General features: G+C 41.6%; 1 protein-coding gene across 13 annotated transcripts in view; it reads left to right on the forward strand.

Moving 5' to 3' along the window:
- LOC139578505 (ras-specific guanine nucleotide-releasing factor RalGPS2-like) overlaps positions 1-21,510 on the forward strand; it is a 151,684-nt gene that overhangs the window by 37,762 nt on the left and 92,412 nt on the right. For 8 of the 13 annotated variants that reach the window (XR_011675564.1, XM_071406191.1, XM_071406192.1 and 5 more), the window contains 4 exons: positions 6,150-6,260; positions 12,944-13,061; positions 13,232-13,336; positions 14,498-14,548. Coding sequence is in view for 12 of the 13 variants with exons in the window: in XM_071406191.1 (XP_071262292.1) it covers positions 13,002-13,061; positions 13,232-13,336; positions 14,498-14,548 (216 nt within the window). In the remaining variant the exon portion in view is untranslated. Of the gene's footprint in view, positions 1-6,149; positions 6,272-12,943; positions 13,062-13,231; positions 13,337-14,497; positions 14,549-21,510 lie in introns of all 13 variants that reach the window. The other 5 variants (XM_071406193.1, XM_071406196.1, XM_071406199.1 and 2 more) reach the window with 4 other exon arrangements.

Here is a 21,510-nt window from a genome sequence, read left to right on the forward strand (position 1 = left end):
GTCCTTACACAGCTCTCTGGTCTTGGCCATTGTGGAGAGGTTGGAGTCTGTTTGATTGAGTGTGTGGACAGGTGTCTTTTATACAGGTAACGAGTTCAAACAGGTGCAGTTAATACAGGTAATGAGTGGAGAACAGGAGGGCTTCTTAAAGAAAAACTAACAGGTCTGTGAGAGCCGGAATTCTTACTGGTTGGTAGGTGATCAAATACTTATGTCATGCAATAAAATGCAAATTAATTACTTAAAAATCATACAATGTGATTTTCTGGATTTTTGTTTTAGATTCCGTCTCTCACAGTTGAAGTGTACCTATGATAAAAATGACAGACCTCTACATGCTTTGTAAGTAGGAAAACCTGCAAAATCGGCAGTGTATCAAATACTTGTTCTCCCCACTGTATATATATATATATATATAAACAAAAATCCATAAAATTACATTGTATGATTTTTAAGTAATTCATTTGCATTTTATTGCATGACATAAGTATTTGATACATCAGAAAAGCAGAACTTAATATTTGGTACAGAAACCTTTGTTTGCAATTACAGAGATCATATGTTTCCTGTAGTTCTTGACCAGGTTTGCACACACTGCAGCAAGGATTCTGTTCCACTCCTCCATACAGAACTTCTCTAGAACCTTCAGGTTTCGGTGCTGTCGCTGGGCAATACGGACTTTCAGCTCCCTCCAAAGATTTTCTATTCGGTTCAGATCTGGAGACTGGCTAGCTCAAGATCTCGCGATACATGGCCCCATCCATCCTCCCCTCAATATGTTGCAGTCGTCCTGTCCCCTTTGCAGAAAAGCATCCCCAAAGAATGATGTTTCCACCTCCATGCTTCACGGTTGGGATGGTGTTCTTGGGGTTGTACTCATCCTTCTTCTTCCTCCAAACACGGCGAGTGGAGTTTAGACCAAAAAGCTCTATTTTTGTCTCATCAGACCACATGACCTTCTCCCATTCCTCCTCTGGATCATCCAGATGGTCATTGGCAAACTTCAGACAGGCCTGGACATGCGCTGGCTTGAGCAGGGGGACCTTGCGTGCGCTGCAGGATTTTAATCCATGACGGTGTAATGTGTTACTAATGGTTTTCTTTGAGACTGTGGTCCCAGCTCTCTTCAGGTCATTGACCAGGTCCTGCCGTGTAGTTCTGGGCTGATCCCTCACCTTCCTCATGATCATTGATGCCCCACGAGGTGAGATCTTGCATGGAGCCCCAGACCGAGGGTGATTGACCGTTATCTTGAACTTCTTCCATTTTCTAATAATTGCGCCAACAGTTGTTGCCTTCTCACCAAGCTGCTTGCCTATTGTCCTGTAGCCCATCCCAGCCTTGTGCAGGTCTACAATTTTAGCCCTCATGCCCTTACACAGCTCTCTGGTCTTGGCCATTGTGGAGAGGTTGGAGTCTGTTTGATTGAGTGTGTGTACAGGTGTCTTTGATACAGGTAACAAGTTCAAACGGGTGCAGTTAATACAGGTAATGAGTGGAGAACAGGAGGGCTTCTTAAAGAAAAACTAACAGGTCTGTGAGAGCCGGAATTCTTACTGGTTGGTAGGTGTTCAAATACTTATGTCATGCAATAAAATGCAAATGAATTACTTAAAAATCATACAATGTGATTTTCTGGATTTTTGTTTTAGATTGCGTCTCTCACAGTTGAAGTGTACCTATGATAAAAATTACAGGCCTCTACATGCTTTGTAAGTAGGAAAACCTGCAAAATCGGCAATGTATCCAATACTTGTTCTCCCCACTGTATGAATTACAATTCAGCCTTTTCTTAAATCATGTTTCTAGTCTATTGCATAGTTACAATGTGTAATCATTGATGTCCCAGGAGCAGGAGTGGTGAACACTGTTGACGTCTATAGTTGTAATACATACATGCAGACACAGCATCATTCAAATAATGGAGTTTGATACACCTGGTATTGGATTTGACTGAATAATAAAAAATAAAAAAAAATTGTCTCTACATTAATAACTAACATATTCCTTTCAATTGTAAATTTTTTGATTGATTCGTTATGACGTTATAACTACTTACATTTGCTTCCCCTGTGATGTTTTGTCAGCCATCTTTGCTGAAGAAAGTCACCAGGGACGGGTGGCTCACGTCAAAATAGTCATTGGAACTGCTCAATATGATTGGTTTTATAAAAACCTTGAGACCCAAATGCATAATGAGTGCTCTAACTCCCCCTTGTGGTGGTCTGGAGTAGAGGTCGACCGATTAATCGGAATGGCCGATTTAATTGGGGCCGATTTCCGATTGTTATGAAAACTTGAAATTTTGGACGCCGATTTTGCAGATTTAAAAAAAATGTTATTTGAGTTTATTTTTTATCTATATTTTTTACACCTTTATTTAACTAGGCAAGTTAGTTAAGAACACATTCTTATTTTCAATGACTGCCTAGGAACGGTGGGTTAACTGCCTTGTTCAGGGGCAGAACGACAGATTTTTACCTTGTCAGCTCAGGGATTCAATCTAGCAACCTTTCGGTTCCAGACACAATGCTCTAACCAGTAGGCTACTTGCCGCCCTGATTCCTATACACATGAATCAGACGTTTTCAAAATATTTGTTGTTTGGTATTTTTGTAGGAATTAAACAACTCAAAGTTCTGTCACCACACTTGTTGACGTAGCCTAGTTTTATCTACAAGGCCTATTTAATCGGCACTGTTGGTCGACTGGTAAAATATTATGAGGTTATTACAGTGTAGTAAGAATTACTTTAGTTTAAGCTTACCTTTTGACTGAAAGATGCAGCATTGTTCATTTTTACTTCACTTATTGTGGTGAGTTCTTTTCAGAGGGAACATATCTAATTCTCCGCGAATCAATCAAATAGATAACAGGGATCTCCCCAAAGATTGTAAGAGGGGTGCTGTGCCACCTTGTGGACAGGCTGCACCACTATGAAAATAATAAAAAAAAAAATAAAGGACACCCGGTAATCGCATAATTTTTTGACATGAAATTGTCTCTTGTAGCTCATTTGGGAGAGCATGGGTCTTGCAAGGCCAGGTTTGTGTTTCATTCCCACGGGGGACCAGTATGAAAATGTATGCACTCACTTCTGTAAGTCACTCTAGATAAGAACGTCTGCTAAATGACTAAAATGTAGAATGTAAAAACAGACTTGGTCAGAAACAGATGAACTATAATTGTAGATAGGCCTAACTGTAATTGTAGCTGACTGATTCTCAAGACCCAGCTAAACAAATGTATAATAATATTCTACACAAACTAAGGCTATAGGCTACGTAAAATAACCTAGTAGCCCTACCTTGTAGCAAACAAAATAATTTGCATAGGCTGTAGGCCATACCTGTTGAACTTTGATTTGTTTCTGCTGAAGTGGGCTCTCAGAAAGCACTTCCCCTGCTACATGCCCCAACATGAGCCTTAATCCGTCTCTCCTCTCCTGTACCTCTACTCATCCTTTCAGGAACTCTGGTTCATCTCCAGCTTGCTAAGATAAGAGGCAGGTGATCAGCAGATCCACACATTCCCAAATACACAGTGGCGTTATCCCTCACTGTCTGTCAACAGGTGACGATGTGATGTCACTAGACAGACAACCAGGCACCCGGGAGGGAGGGGGAGTGATCCTCAGAGCATTGAGCTTCTGTGTTGTATATGTGCACTAACCTGTCTGTCTTTGGATCTACTTATCAGGAGCTGGGTTTGTGATTGGGGCCTGTTTGTGACGTGTATGCGATGTCAGGGTTTTTACTCAACAGGGTGCATTCTCTCTCCATTCCCTGAGCGAGGGTCTGTCTTTTGGTGAGGGGCTGGGGAGGTGTTTATTCCAACTAGGTATGGACTGTTAGGTCCTCATCAAGTCTATGGGAATGTTGTGGCTTTCGGTATGAGCACTTTTACAGCCATTCACACACCATTTGGCCTGGGCAGTGAACTTAATGACATCTGCTCTGGGGTCAGGGTAGAAACTCTTGGCAGCTGTTGGTCTCAACCACAGATCTGGGTTCAGATTGTAACCTGACACAGCAGGAGGATGTTAGGCTAGTAACCGAAAGGTCGCTGATTTTAATACCCAAGCCGACAAGATGTGCCCTTGAGCAAGGTATTTAACCTTCATTTGCTCCAGGGGCGCCGTAATATTATGGCTGACCCTGTTTTCTTTTTTTTTTTTTCTTTTTTTTTTTTTACATATTTCATCCTTAACCAGGATCTCTGTTGGACAGGCAGGCAACTGTAGACTTGTGTGGGTGTGGAGAGCCTTCTGGTGGCTGCTGTTTGTCAGGTGCCTCAGGAATGTGGTGAAGCGATGGAAAATTGAAGGTTGAGTTCAGTAGTCTGCTTGAAACTGATAGGCCTACTACGTACTGAACACAGCCATTTAGAGAGAACTGTTTGAAACTTGGGAAAACGTGTGTTCTGTCTGTGTGAAATGGGAGTTGTCCTGTAGGTATGTTTAGGTTACTCCAGCCAAACATTCTCTCCCCTGATTTACTGCATTAACTGAGTTCATCATTGGAACCAACTTTCACATCTTCTCATGCTTTTAAATGAAATGTTGCGCAAAAGATTGGATAGGTTCTCTGCTACTTCTATTGTTTTTAAATTGTTTTAATTGTTAGGATGAAACACTGTGCAGGCCTTTTTTATTGACCTGTATAAGGCCTTCCACACTGTCACTCATTACAGATTCAGAGATTTTCAACAATTGGCCTGAAGCAGGCTGTGCATCACTGGTTTGTCAATTATTTAAAGAACACAATGTGTATTTACTGATTGTGTTAAATATTTTTTCCTGAACATAACAACAGGTTTCCCACAAGGGAGGGGTGAGGAGGGGGGGTCCTGTGGTATTATTTATTAAGATAGTCTTTTGAAGAGGTTGGGTTTCAGATGTTTTTTGGAAGATGGCTTCAGGAGTGACGCTGGTTCTACCATTGGGGTGCCAGGATAGAGAAGAGTTTTGACTGGGCTGAGCGGGAGCTGCCCTGCTGTAAAGGCGGGAGGGCCACGAGTGTTATGTATGATATTGACCCCACGGCTGACCAGAATCTTTTGGAGCTTGTCTTCCTTTATTGCACTGCAGAGGGCCTTTGTTGAACTGAAGTTAGTGCCTAATGCAGGTAAAACCAGGTACATGTTTTTTTCCAGGTCATGTAAAAATGTATCATGATTTCTGCATACATACTTCGGATGGTGCCATCATTGATCATGTTCCCACGTATACATTTCTGGGCATTTCATTCCACATACATGTTGATGAGTTAAGAAGTAAAAAATGTAAATTGGCAAATTTTATAGGAATATGTCATACCTTACATTGGGGGCTCCCGAGTGGCGCAGCGGTCTAAGGCAATGTATCTCACTGCTAGAGGCGTCACTACAGCCCCTGGTTCGATTCCAGACTGTATAACAACCGGCCATGATTGGGAGTCCCATAGGGCGGCGCGCAATTGGCCCAGCGTCGTTAGGGTGTGGCCGGGGTAGGCCGTCATTTGTAAATAAGAATTTGTTCTTAACCGACTTGCCTAGTTAAATTAATACATTTAAAATGGAAGAAAATGAATAATTCTGTTGACATTCATTCTGATTTTAGACTATAGCAATATCAATTATGACTGCTGCTGCTTCTGTATTGAAGGCCCTGGACGCTGAATATCATAGTGTATAGCGCTTCATTACGTTCGATAGGTTCAGCACTACTCTGTATGAGAAGGTATGCTGGCCTGATTTGAGGTCTCCCAAATCTATGCGTTGTGCTCTTTTTGTCGATTTTAAAAGCACTCTTGTGTAAACTACCACCGTTCCTTCCTTTTCTGGTAACCTACAGAAATAGAAGCATCAGACATGATCTCAGGAATGGTTAACTCTAGAGGTCCCTTCGATCTCAACATATGTAGGTAAATCTACCTTTAGCTAATGTGCACCTTGCTTCTGGAATGTCTACAGAGTTCACTGAAGTTGAATGAATTGGTGCCAACTCACCTGGTTAAATAAAGTAAAATAAACAAATGCATAGTGTATACGATTACATAATAATATTATACATGTAGCTTTGTGTATGGTGAATTTGTGTGTGGGTGTTCATGGATTTATTCTGTGCTCATCATATGAATCTAACATGCGCTCTCTCCTCTCCCCTCAAGATTGCAGTGTGAGGAGGACACAGACAGATAAACACATCTACTCTCTGAGCCGTAAAGAAGAGGCAGCCATACCTCAGCTCTCAAGCACAATGCCCATCTGACACACAGCTAGTAAGTACAAGGTGTGTCTGTGTGTTGTAAACTACAGTAGAAGCTCTAATCAGGCTTAGCCCCAGGCAGAATCTGAGCCACGTTAACTTTGTGTTGCTGTGGCAGACAAACGACTGCTCTGTTCTACTCTGGTTGTACGGTAGCCACTTAGACAGGGAGATAATGACAGGCCAACACACAGTTGGAGACAGAGGGAGGAACTGGTGACTAGACTGACATAAGGACAGCTATACCAGTGGAATGTCTGTGTGGTAAGTCTGTGGAAGGCAGCCCTTTGTTACTGTGCTTCGGCTTGGATGCAACCGCACACACACGAAGTCCAGCAAGCCACACAAAGGCCAGTGCTGTCTGTCTGGCACACAGGGTCTCTCTATGCTGTATGTCAGTGATCTGAACAGCTCCTTATTCCTCATTAGGTTCACTGTCGCGTGTGTGGAGGATTTAATAAGAGAAGGGAAGGACACTAGGAATGTTATCAGACAGCTGGCGATTATTTAACATGTCACTATGACACATTTGTTTCAGTACTGTAAGTGGGTCGTTCCACCAATTCATTGCCTTTTGAGAAGTGTAAGTTGTTAAAAAAAAAAAAAAAAAAGGACGTTTGATTTTAACATTGTCTCTTAATGTTCAAAATCAAGTTTTTCCATCTCGTGGTTAAATAAAAAGTAACAGGGTTGACTGTAACAGGGTTGACTGTAACAGGGTTGACTGTAACAGGGTTGACTGTAACAGGGTTGACTGTTGCAGGGTTGACGATTTCATCTTAAATCTGCCATAAATCCCCTTGTAACAGGGAGTGGCAATTGAATGCAAACTTCACTTATTTTTTTAATGTCTAATATAATTGAAATAAAATGGAGTCCTTCATCACAGTAAAAAACAGAAAATGAGAACAAGTAATTAAAGAGTAAAAACTGCTTGTTTGAATCCCCTGTATGTTGTGAGTAGAAGATTGTAATGGGCTGGTGATAAGATATTATCACTAATCTCACAGAGAGATGAGACGGCATAAGAAAATTAGTTTTTATCAGTCAGGGAAATCAAAGTGCTAAAAACATGCCGGCTCACTATTTTAAAAAGATTGAGAAAAAGGTATTGGATGAAAAATACCAGAGTTTTGGCACCCGTACGTCCCATTAACGCTACCTAGAATTTATTTTATAAATCGATATTTGGAGTCTAATATCGTCCAATAATATTAACGCATTATGCAACTATTGATTAAAATGTATTTTTTAGAACCCCATCGCTAATATCTATTGGAAACGGGGTAGACGTGCTATGCTCGACCCGCTCAGTTTTTCACCACCTACAGATTCTTATTTATATTTCAAATAAGATTTAGTAAATTCGAAATGTAGTCTATTAAAGGGCACTTCATTTAATATAACAGACTTTTAAAACGTAATTTTAATGCACAATTCCTACTTAAAATATCAAAGGGGCGCAAAATGCGCTATTTTCGCGGAACGACCCAGGTGTATGTATGCAGCCATACAGTTATGGACTATAGGGAAACGGCTGTAGGTTGTTGATTGGCAGCATTAAGCCTATAAGTGTGTAGTACAAGCTGTTCCAAGATAGATAGGGCTCATACTAACTTCTCCCAATCCACTCTACTTCAGATCTCTGGCTAATGCCTACCCTAAGCTCTTTCAGCTGTCTCCTACCTACTTCAGAGACAGAATCTCTTCTCGCTCGCTCTCACGCGCTCTCATTTACTTACATACATACATACATACATACATACATACATACATACATCGGAAAGTATTCAGACCCCTTGACTTTTTCCACATTTTGTTACATTACTGCCTTATTCAAAACAAAACAAAACTGCAACCTACACACTACCCAAAATTGAAAAAGTAAAACAAAAAATATATTATAAAAAAACACATTTACATAAGTATTCAGACCGTTCGCTATGAGACTCTAAATTGATCTCAGGTGCATCCTGTTTCCATTGATCATCCTTGATGTTTCTACAACTTGGAGTCCACCTGTGGTAAATTCAATTGATTTGGAAAGGCACACACCTGTCTATATAAGGTCCCACAGTTGACAGTGCATGTCAGAGCAAAAACCAAGCCGTGAGTTTGGAGGAATTGTCCGTAGAGCTCTGAGACATGTTTGTGTCGAACCACAGATCTGGGGAAGGAGACCACATTTTGTTTGCAGCATTGAAGGTCCCCAAGAGCACAGTGGCTTCCATCATTCTTAAATGGAAGAAGTTTGGAACCACCAAGACTCTCTTCATAGAGCTGGCCTCCCAGCCAAACTGAGCAATATGGGGAGAAGTGACGAAGAACCCGATGGTCACTCTGACAGAGCTCTAGAGTTCCTCTGTGGAGATGGGAGAACCTTCCAGAAGGACAACCATCTCTGCAGCACTACACCAATCAGGCCTTTATGGTAGAGTGGACAGACAGAAGCCGCTCCTCAGTAAAAGGCACATGACAGCCCGCTTGGAGTTTGCCAAAAGGCACCTAAAGACTCTGACCATGAGATGTAACCAAGACTGAACTCTTTGTCCTGAATGCCAAGTGTCACGTCTGGAAGGAAACTGGCACCATCCCTACGGTGAAGCATGGTGGTGGCAGAGTCATGCTGTGGGGATGTTTTTCAGTGGCAGAGACTGGGAGACTAGGCCGGATCGAGGGAAACATGTACAGAGAGATCCTTGATGAAAGCCTGCTCCAGAGCACTCAGGACCTCAGACTGGGATGAAGGTTCACCTTCCAACAGGACAACAACCCTAAGCACACAGCCAAGACAACCCAGGAGTGGTTTCGGGACAAGTCTCAATGTCCTTGAGTGGCCCAGCCAGAGCCCTGACTTGAACCCGATCGAACATCTCAGGAGAGACCTGAAAATAGCTGTGCAGCAACATTCCCCATCCAACCTGACAGAGCTTGAGAGGATCTGCAGAGAGGAATGGGAGAAACTCCCCAAATACAGGTGTGCCAAGCTTGTAGCGTCATACCCAAGAAGACTCGAGGCTGTAATTGCTGCCAAAGGTGCTTCAACAAACTACTGAGTAAAGGGTCTGTAGGCTTATGTAAATGTGATATTTCAGTTTTGAATTTTGTATATCATTTTTATAAAAACCCTTTTTGAATTGAATCATTTTAGAAAATGTCACAATGTGGTAAGGTCAAGGGGTCTGAATACTTTCTGAATGCACTGCGTGAGCGTGTGTGTATACACACAATTGCACTCTCAAGTTTGGACACGCCAACTCATTCAAGGGTTTTTCTTCATTTTTACTATTTTCTACATTGTAGAATAATAGTGAAGACATCAAAACTATGAGATAACACATGGAATCATGTCGTAACCAAAAAAGTGTTAAAAACATTTAAATATATTTGAGATTCTTCAAAGTAGCCACCCTTTGCCTTGATGACAGCTTTGCTCTCTTGGCATTCTCTCAACCAGCTTCACCTGGAAAGCTTTTCCAACAGTCTTGAAGGAGTTCCCACATAAGCTGAGCACTTGTTGGCTGTTTTTCCTTCACTCTGCAGTCCAACTCATCCCAAACCATTTCAATTTGGTTGAGGTCAGGTGATTTTGGAGGACAGGTCATCTGATGCAGCACTCCATCTCTCTCCTTGGTCAAATAGCCCTTACACAGCCTGGAGGTGTTTTGTGTCATTGTCCTGTTGAAAAACGAATGAAAGCCAGATGGGATGGTGTATCTCTGCAGAATGTGGTGGTAGCCATGCTGGTTAAGTGTGCCTGGAATTCTAAGTAAATCATGGACAGTGTCACCAGCAAAGCACCATCACACCACCTCCTTCATGTTGGGAACCACACATGCGGAAATCATTCGTTCACCTACTCAGCATCTCACAAAGACACGGCGGTTGGAACCAAAAATCTACAATTGTGACTCATCTGAGCAAAGGACAGATTTCCACCGCTCTAATGTCTGTTGCTCGTGTTTCTTGGCCCATGCAAGTCTCTTCTTATTGGTGTCCTTTAGTGGTTTCTTTGCAGCATTTCGTCCATGAAGGCCTGATTCACGCAGTCTCCTCTGAACAGTTGATGTTGAGATGTCTTAAATTAACTCTGAAGCATTTATTTGTGCTACAATTAGAGGCTGGTAACTAATGAACTTATCCTCTGCAGCAGAGGTAACTCTTATCCTCTGCAACAGAGGTAACTCTGGATCTTCCTTTCTTGTGGCTGTCCTCATGAGAGCCAGTTTCATCATAGCGCTTGATGGTTTTTGCGACTGCACTTGAAGAAACGTTCAAAGTTCTTAAAATGTTCCGCATTGACTGACCTTCATGTCTTAAAGTAATGATGGACTATCTTTTCTCTTTGCTTATTTGATCTGTTCTTGCCATAATATGGACTTGGTCTTTTACCAAATAGAGCTATCTTCTGTATACCACCCCTACCTTGTCACAACATAACTGATAGGCTGAAACGCATTAAGAAGGAAAGAAATGCCACAAATTAACTTTTAACAAGACACATCTGTTAATTGAAATGCATTCCAAGTGACTACCTCACTAAGCTGGTTGAGAGAATGCCAAGAATGTGCAAAGCTGTCAAAGCAAATGGTTACTTTTAAGAATGTCAAATATAAATTATATTTTCATTTGTTTAGCTTTTTTGGGGGGGTACTACATGATTCCATGTGTTAGTTCATATTTGATGTCTTCACTATTATTCTACAATGTAGAAAATACTAAAAATGGAATGAGTAGGTGTGCCAACTTTTGACTGGTATTGTATATACAGTGCTGCTTGATAGTATGTGAACCCTACAGGGCTGGTCCTTTTTCTGATTTAAAATCAACATTCAAAATCCTTATCTAAATTAGTAATAGAGACATTCCAAGTAAATGACAGAAACAAAAAAAATATGATATTTTCATTGTTTATTTAACAATAGTGGTTTAACACACACATATTTGATATGTGCAAAATTATTTGAACCCCTTAAGTCAATCACTTGGGGAACCTCCATTAGCAGCGATAACTTGGGAGTAAACGTCTCCTATAGCCAGTAATCCGTTTCTGACATCTGTTTTTTAGGGATTTTTGCACACTCCTCCTTACAGAACTCAGCCAATTGAGTGAGGTTTGAGGGGTGTCTGGTATGAACTGCCCACTTCAGGTCCTGCCATAGCATCTATTGGATTTAGGCCAGGACTTTGACTTGGTCAATCCAAAACACACATCTTCTTTCTCCTGAGCCATTCTTTGGTAGATTTGCTTGATTTCTTTGGGTCATTGTCTTGTTAGAAGACCCGTTTTTGGCCCAGCTGTAGCTCCTTGACTGATGGCCTGACATTCTGTTCAGGAATCTCCTGGTACACCTCAGAATTCAGTGTTCCCTTAATGATGTGGAGTCGTCCAGTGTGGGAAAAGCATCCCCAGATCTTGACATTCCCACCACCATGCTTAGCTATTGGGATCAGGTTATTTTGGTGGTACTTTTGACTCATCGGTCCAGAGAATGGACTTCCAGAAACCTTCAGGTTTGTCCAGGTGGTCTCTGGCAAAGTTAAGACGGGCAGTTTGGTTCTTTTTTGACAGCAGAGGTTTCTTCCTAGCAAACCTCCCATGAATGGCATTTTGGTTCAGTTTTCTTATTGTTGAAGCATGCGCAGTTACCTGAGATGCAGCAAGGAAGGCCTGCAAATCTCTAGATGTTATCTATGGGTTGGCTTTTACCTGATTTATTGTTCTTGGGGATATTTTGGAAGTGCGTCACTTATTTTTGCACCTGCACTAATGACTTTTTAATGTTGATTTTCTACTACACATGATATCCTCTATGGTATTGGTAAATATGAACCTGTTAGGTCAGATCAAAAAGACAGGTTCTGAGTTGATGGTAAACACTTGGGGGTTCACATACTTTAAAGCAGCACTGTATATTCATTATGATGGGTTTTTTTGCTCCCGTTTCCTCCCTTAGCTTTTGGCAAGCTGTGACTTTGCTGCCAACTCTAGAACACCAGACCTTTCCCCAAAAATAATACACAGTTTCTCTTTGTTTGATCTGTGAATGTAGAACTTCACATTTTGAACATTCTGTGTTTCTCTCAATTCAGTAAATGCTTTATTGGCGTGGATAGTGGTTGTCATTGTTGCCAAAGCAATGTATATGAAGTATGACCAAAATGAACAATATTTTTGGGCAACAATGTTAATAATTATCATCATTCTTTAAGTTTCATGTGATAAATACATCCTGATTGAAGCATATTTGGAGTAGTGGAGTAGAAAGTGCTGCTCATCCTCTACCTCACCTGTGCCACAATGTCTCTCCTCTCTTGCACTCTGTCTCCCCGCTCTCCTCTCGCTGTCTGTCTGTCTCGCTCGCACGCATGCGCGGCGCACACTCGCTTTCATACTTGAGGATTACACTGCCAACTGAGCTGGTTAAACTACAGCTTAGTGAGCATCTGTGTGTGTATGTCTGCATGTGTACTTGGCACCTGTATGTGGGGCTAGAGCACTGCTGAATTCCCACATCGGAAGTGAATCTCCTACCATTTTCATCCACAAGGGAGCACTGTTGATCCAGGGTTTTGTGAGCATTGGTCTGATAAATGAAATATGGGTTTACGTTTTTTCTCTCGTGTTTCTCTCGTGTGTGTGTGTGTGTGTGTGTGTGTGTGTGTGTGTGTGTGTGTGTGTGTGTGTGTGTCCAGAGTGCACACACTGAGGATGAGTAGTGCTGTCCTGCACTGACAGACAAATGGTGTGGGAATGATGGACCTCCCCAATGGCCAATCAAGCATCACCACCGCTGCTGCCACTGCCTCGGAGGTGAGACACGCCCCTTTTCCCCCCTTCTCCCATTCTGATGATTTCATTAATGTGTGTCTGTGCAGGGCTAGAACAAACACTGACATAGAGCGCTATGGGTGTCAATCACCCCCCCATTTCTTTGAGCTTTATGTTTCCCAAGTTCCCTGCCCTAACATGTGTGTGTCCAGAAGAGCAGCAGCTCAGAGTCTCTCAGTGAGAAGGGTTCTGAGCTGAAGAAGAGTTTTGATGCTGTCGTCTTCGATGTCCTGAAGGTTACCCCTGAGGAGTATGCAGTAAGTACCCACCCTGCTGTGTGTGTGTGTAAGGAATAGAGCGTATGTGACATTGAGACACTAGAGAGGGGAATGATGCATCTTGGAAAGTCTTTTAGAAAGAGAGGATGAAGTGGGTGAGCGATCCAGGAGGATACACAGGCACAAATTTCCTCCGATATTCTTAATAGAACGAGGCCATTCTAAAAGCTACAACTCCCAGCCCCTGTTAGATAGATCACCATGGTCCTCCCTAATATCCTAGGCAGTCAGTTTCCATGATGTCAGACAACATAAACCATCTGCCTGCGTAGACTAGACCATTACTCTGTGTAGAGTATAATGAACAGCTGTGATTTACATGCTTTTCCCTGAAAAGCCAAAGGTCCGTATATTATATATAGAAGATTTAGGTCCAACTTCCAACTTGGAAGTTTTTCATCCAGGCAGTATGGTTAGAGCATTACTGTAGCGCAGTTGTAATTTGTAACGTGATTACCCACAGGGCACATACATCAGTTCAACGTCTAGATTTTGTTGAGTTGTCAACTACTGTGAATTCAATGTGATATCAACCAACCTTTTCACCCAGTCATTGTATTTAGTTTAAATGTTGGTTTATTAATTTGTGCAAAGCCAATCAGTTTTCCACGTCCTCACATTGAATTGTTTGATTGAAATGACATGGGAACAATGTTGATTCAACCAATTTTTGCCCAGTGGCTAGTGAAGCAACTCTTTAATGCTGACACAGTCTCTCTAAGAAGGTTTCATACTCTAGGTTCTAGGTATAATTCTAGTTTGAGCCCTTCTTCTCACTCTCCCCTGCCTTGTCATACCCAGCTAGACAGACAGAGGGTGGTCTCTACCTTTTCTCTCCCACTCCAGATTGAATTTCTCCTGGTTATTCTGGGACTGTTGAATAATGTTTTGGAAGCACTGCCTGCAATGATGAAGCACTGCCTGCTTCAGTCCAAATCTGTTTCCCTAATTACTGCTCTGATGCCTCTCTCTCTCCCCTTCTCTCTCTCTCTCCCCCCCTTCTGTCTCTCTCTCCCCCCCCTTTCTCTCCCCCCCCTTCTCTCTTTCTCTTTCTCTTTCTCTCTCTCTCTCTCTCTCTCTCTCTCTCTCTCTCTCTCTCTCTCTCTCTCTCTTTCTCTCTCTCTCTTTCTCTCTCTCCAGGGTCAGATCACTCTCATGGATGCTCCGGTGTTCAAAGCCATTCAGCCTGAGGTGAGGTACAGGACTGTCTGTCTGTCCCCCTGCTTCTCTTCTTACACACCATGATCACTACACACACATTCTCACACCCTATAAATGGTCTACGTGAAAGCCAGTGTAAGCATGTGTATCTGTGCGCTGGCTCTCTGTAACCTTGTAAAGCGAGCTGACAGCTCAGGGATAACCTGTGTTTAGGGTTGGCCACAGTAGACCACTTAAAGCAGCGTACGTCCGTCCGTCCATATCACACCACCACCATGTGGAATCACTCTGGCTTCTGATTGGTTAGCAGTGTAGGGTAGGCCTATTTGTTCCACCTATGCTCAAACTAGATTTATGGCTCTTGTTGCAGTTTAAGTAAGAAATTGAAATAATAAAGTAAGTAATATAGTTGAGGATAGGATAATGGTTAAGGTTAGTGGTTAAAATGGATGTTGTTGCTAGCCTGTAGAGTGGGACAGTTCTGCCTGCCTGAGCCCGCCAATGATTCAAACTCCAATTAAAGGACGTTTTACTGTTGTCTCTGTTGGTGCCTTTCCACAGCTCTGCTACCAAGGGATTTATGGAGACTTACATGCCCTTGTGTTCTGTTCTGACAGACTGACTAGGCATTTGATGATCTCTCCTCACATTGAACCCAATGTAGCATTCTGGGCCCTTCACTTTTATGACTGATGGAGATAGAAGAAAATGAGAATATGAGAAAAATAGCAAGGATGGCGGGAGAGCAGAAGGGACATTAAATAAGGTGAAATATTGGGTGCAGGGACGAGGGGGTTAGTAGAGGTGAGTGGGAAGCGGTACCGATGCACCAAGTTTGGAACCAACAGGATCTTAAACAGCTTCAGCCCCTCAAGCTATACTACTAATAAATAGTTATTTCAATATTTAACCAATAGCTACCTGGAATATCTGCATTGACCCTTTTTGTCTCTAAGAGCTTTCCACACCTGGATTGTGCAACACTTGCACATTATTCTTAAAAAAATCTTCAAGCTCTGTCAAATTGGTTGTTGATCTTTGCTAGACAACAATTTTCAGGTCTTAGGTCAAAACTGTAACCCGGCCACTCAGGAACATTCCCTGTCTTCTTGGTAAGCAACTCCAGTGTAGATTTGGCCTTTTGTTTAAGGTTATTGTTCAGCTTAAAGGTGAATTCATCTCCCAGTGTCTGGTGGAAAGCAGACCAAACAAGGGTTTCCTGTAGGGTTTTGCCTGTACTTAGCTCCATTATGTTTACTTTTTTTTATCCTGAATAACTCTAGTCCTTAATGATTACAAGCATACCCTTAACATGATGCAGCCACCACTATTCTGGAAAATATGGAGATTGGTACTCAGTAATATATGTTTTATTGGATTTGCTCCAAACATAACACTTTGGTTTCAGGACAGAAAGTAAATTGCTTTGCCACATTTTTTGCCTTATTACTTTAATGCCTTGTGACAAACAGGATGCATGGTTTGTAATATTTTTATTTTGAACAGGCTTCCTTCTTTTCACTCTGTCAATTAGGTTAGAATTTTGGAGTTACTTCAATGTTGTTGATCCATCCTCTGTTTTCTCCTGTCACAGCCTTGAAACTCTAACTGTTTTAAAGTCACCATTGGCCTCATGGTGAAATCCCTGAGCGGAGTCCTTCCTTTCCAGCAAACTGAGTATTTTTGTAGTGACTGGGTGTATTGATACACCACCCAAAGTGTAATTAACAATTTCACCATGCTCAAATGGATATTCAATGTCTGCTTTTATTTATTCTACCAATAGGTTCCCTTTGCGAGTCATTGGAAAAACTCCCTGGTCTTTGTGGTTGAATCTGTGTTTGAAATTCACTGCTAGATTGCGGGAACTTACAATTATCTGTATGTGTGCGGTACAGAGATGAAGTAGTCATTCAAAAATCATGTTTAACATTATTATTGCATTTTGAGTCCATGCAACTTATGTGATTAGATTTTTTACTCCTGAACGTATTTAGGCTTATTCAATACTTATTCACTCAAGACATTTCAGCTTTTCCTTTTTAAGTAATTTGTAAAAATGAAAAAATACCCAATAATGTCAAAGTGGAATTAAGTATTGTGTGTGGGGCAGTGACAATCTCAATTTAATCTATTTTAAATTCAGGCAGTAACACAACAAAATGTGGACAAAGTGGCGTGAACACTTCCTTAGTGCACTGTATCTACCTAAATTACCTCGTACCCCTGCATATCGACTCTATACTGGTACCCCCGTATATAGCCAAGTTATTGTTACTCGTTGTGTATTTATTCCTTGTGTGTTAGAATGTTTTTTGAAAATAGTAGAAAAATACTGCGTTGTTGAAGGGCAATTCACTGTTCGTCCTCACCTGTTGTTTACGAAGCATGTGACAAATTACATTTGACTTCATTTGAGAAGAGAGCACAGTGACCCACTGTGTTGATAGGGACCTCTGACTGCTCTGACTGTGTTTTGTCTCTGATCTTGCGCTAATGTGGGTTTGTGCGTGTGCGTGCGTGCATGTGTCTGCCTCAGAGTTTCTGTTAGGCGGTAATGGCAGGCTTTTGGCCTAAAAAAATATATGTAAAAGTCGTTAAATAAAATTGGCACAAGCCCCATTGCAAAATAATGCTTTTAGCCTATTAATTGATAGAAATGCATGTCGATGGAAATACATTTGACTGGTCATGCTTATCGGTCTATAGGTTAATTTGCATAATTTAGTGGAATTAAATTGCTGTGTGTGTAGTCTACAGTATATCTGTTATGTTCAGTATTTGTCACACGCGTACAGCGTGCAGAGCCTTTTAGCGGAAAATCTGTCAAACGGCAACGGAAGACGTCATCAGCGCGTCACACACTACTTTGCAATGAGCTGGAGGCAGTAGGATATGCATTTTGAGAACATATACTTTATTGTTTGAAACCTGAATGTTATGAGGCGTGTCTTACCTTGCTTATTAGATCCTCTCTTTCTGAATTTCTAACGGATATTTTCATCTGTCACGTGAAACCACTGGCATGTGCAGTGCCGTTTTGACAGTGTTTTCCCGCTAATTGAATTGTGACGAACATTCGCACGTAGCCTACTGCCTTGTGTGCGTTGCTACTCTTATGTGAATACATTTGTATATCAACATTTTAAGCTAAACGTTCTCATCTGTTGCATCAGACTCATTGCTTTTTATTTATTTTTTATGTAGCCTAGGCCTACTGGTTTGGTTTGATTTTTGAATTTGGGATCGATCTTCCCACAACTGTCCCAGAGTCTGTTTGGAATAGGCTATTTCTTTCTCCACAAACTGACCAATAGAATAAGTACACTTTTATACTATGGAGGATTATATATTGACATAGGCTGGTGATTTTGCTGTTTGTTACTTGTCTTACTTGTCAGAATTTGTTAAGAAGGACCGCACATCATTGCATCCTCGACTTGCATGTTCTGTTAATATGAATGACCTTAATCTAAAAGTGATTTCTGTCATTCTGAGCACCGTGGGTGGACGCCCTAATCAGTTTTTGCAGCCAAAGCATATGGGTCCGGCAGATTTCTCAAATGTCCTGTAAATTAAAATGTTGCTGGTCAAATGTCCGGCACCACATTTTCCAAACGTAAACACTGGTGTGCGCACATTAGTGTGTGCATAAGTGCGTGTGCGAGAGCCATCAATGTCCTGACTTCAGCTGGAGTTACCACTCCTGTCACTCTCCTTCCCCCTCACATCTAGAATGGAAAAAACGTCTGTGTCCACGGTATAGATGTGTGTCGACTGTGTGTGCATCCTGTTAATTCACTCAGTGGTTTTAATTGAATCTATGCATATGAAAGTAGTGAATAACAAGACTGGAGAGACTTGGATGGCTGGGACTGTAGTTAGTATTTTATTGTGACTGACGGACGGACAGATGGACAGTTCTTCTTCTCCTTATCTTTTAGTATCCTATAAAGTGCCTCCTGTTATGGTACTGAAATAAACATGCCTTCTGCTACCGCTCTGGACGCTCAACACAGCTGGATCTTTTTGACTGTCTCTCCACTTGGGCCAAATCTTAACTGGAGATGCCGAACTTTAATTTTTACAGAACTCTCTCATTGACGTCAATGCACAGTACACAGAAGTCAGAGTTGCTCATGCAGTACAAAGCCCTCAGTCTCCCTCTCTCCAAGCTTGGATTTAACTACTCAACGGTGAAGAGTTTTAATGGTACATGACATAGCACGTTTTATGCAATAATGAAAGCTGATTAATCAGTTTTTCCAAAAGAGAACTAGGCACGTTGAGGTCTGTTGTTTTCCATGACGTGATGTGTTTGAATTCTGAACCAGGCCAGTGATACTACAGTAGTGTAACTTTAGGGGATTAACTCTGGATCACTTCTCTTCATTAGAGTCCTTCCCCACTGTACCAGACACTCATAAAGTCGTTTAAGGAAAAATCCACCCCAAACCACCAATACCTATCATTTACAGTGTTGAATAACAATAATATGAGAACAATATTTTTTGTTAACGAGTGTTTAATTTTGGCGTTTATAAGGTTGGTAGCAACATGTGAAAATCATTGTGGACATCTTTTGCCTCAAGTCAACTACAAAACCCACAATGCAATACTATCTATGGGCTGGCTAGCTTGTATACTGTAGCTACACACAGTACCAAAGTCTTATCAGTATGTGAATAGCTAGTTGGCTGTAAAATTGCCTAAACAAACTGCACTTTCAATTTAGCAGTCTACAATCTCACCATTTTCAATCTGACATGTGTGATAGATGTTTCCGCGATCTAAAAGTCATATTCCGATTACCTCTAAAAGTCTAAGCTGTTGGGGCGGGGGTTTCTACTAAGCTAACGTATTGTTTTAACATGGTCATACCATGGCTCATTTTAGCTATAGTGGGAGTCCCCGGTGCACAAATGAGCAAGAGGACAAGTACATTAGTGTCATTTGTATGGGATACATTCAGACGAGTCCCGTGATAGTTATGGGGACCATGGAGAACACCATCTTATTCATGAGTCTCTTTCCCCTTCTACAGAGTTCATATTAGTTTGTAGCCCAAACGGTTCAGACCGAAGTAGGCACATCAGCGTTACCGACTCCGGATGAGTCCCGTGGGGTTTGTTGGGGTCAAAGAGCAAAACGGAGGACACCATTGTGTACGTTAAGAGTCCCGTCATTCCATAAGGTGGTCATATTAGTTTGTTCGGACGCTACAGAATTTTTCGTGAGAATGTCTCATGGCCTGAAACGCTGCTGTAGCTCGGCCACCTTCCACCACAGATGCAGAAGACCAACGTGGGAAGATGCGGTGGATTGAGATGCAGCCCATGCAAAAAAAAATGATATCTATCTAAAACTGACAGATTTTCATGTTTTTAATTTATTTATTATTTTACTCTGACTGAGGATTAATCGCAATGCTATGTCATATCGGTGGAATTTCTGCCTGCTTTGAACGGCAATAGCTCAGATACAAATGAAATGACCCGGGGAATCGATAGAACATTGCTCAGAGATGCACAAAAATAATATAACATTCAAAATGGGTGAATCTTTCCTTTTAATGTTGATGTCTTGCATCTTAATATGAATGAACAAATAACCGTCATATTTTCAGTCCAATTGTTTCCAAGCTGGTCGTTGGTTAAAGTTGTAATAATAATTTTACAGCAGCAGGGTTTATGAAAGCAGTGACCCTCGCAGGGCAGAGGAAGCAGGCAGCAGAGCTAGCAAGCTGTGAGACCACTGCGTCATGGAAAAGTTGTAATCTGCTTGACTGTAATGAAAAGTCAGCAGTAGGCTATATTTCTATCAGTGGTCTGGTATGTTTAATCTCATGTTATGGAGTAATATTCTCACCGTGCTGTCTAATAACTTCTTAATAACTGTAAATAGCTGTGTGTTATGAGTTATGACCTGAGGCTTTATATTGGCCTTGCCCTTTTAGAATATGCTTCTCTAACCACCATAAAACACATCGTAACAGTCTTAACACGGTATGTCTGTGTGAGCGAGTTTGTGTGTGTGCCAGAGTTTGAGCGGAGCGTGCCCGATTTGATTGGAGCGCGGAGCGTGCTTGTCAAAGGCTGGAGCATCGGCGAAGGCCGGCTCCAGTAGCGCTCACTTCACGAGCTCAGGTCATGCCAGGCCCAGCACGCATTTGTAGTCTACTTGTGTGCTGCTATAGCCCTTTGCTTTAGCTACTGTCATGGAGTTAACTAAATATTTCCATAAAGAAACTGACCAAACACACAGGTGCAAAATCAAGGTGAGTAAGAGAGGGAGTGTGGTAATGTAGTGTCCACAACTAAAGAATCATTGTTGAATCTGAAAAGACATGTATCCCGAAAGCATGAAGGTGTACTTACTATGTGCACATGCTGAAATAAAGGAACGAGTTGGGTAGATAACTGTGTCAATGTATCAAAGTATTTATAAACTAAACATCTGATCTCTTAAAAGTTGTTCATTTTTGTTCTATTATCTGTATAATAGGCCTGGCATATTCTCACTTTCCATTTTGATTGGGTTATATTGCCTAACAACCTTTAGGCCTACCTATAGAAAAATAAACTCAGCATCTCTGCCCAGCCTGCCAAGAGTGGCCAAAAGGGTGTTTAGCATCCCCAGTGGCTCTGCAAGTGCGGAGAGGATTTTCTCCTTTGCTGGCCTGCTCTCCAGGCACGGTCACATGAGCCTGAAGCCACACACTGTCCAAGCTCCTGTTTCTAAAAATGAATTCAACGGCACTAGTAAGGCATTTTTGGTTTAATTTGTTTTTAATTTTAAGTCACAGCCTATATGCGTAATTCATACACTATCATGATTTAATACAACGAAATGTTCAAATTCTGAGGCGTTAGGTCCCTAACAGTCTGTGTCGCACTCACACGTGCTTCACAATGTATTTATTTGTAAGCTAGCCTTAAAATAATATAGCTAAAATAATTCCTTCTTAGGCTCCCTTTCTGGCTTCTGACCTA

Source organism: Salvelinus alpinus, chromosome 6, assembly GCF_045679555.1.
Source record: "Salvelinus alpinus chromosome 6, SLU_Salpinus.1, whole genome shotgun sequence".
NCBI classification, from domain to species: domain Eukaryota; kingdom Metazoa; phylum Chordata; class Actinopteri; order Salmoniformes; family Salmonidae; genus Salvelinus; species Salvelinus alpinus.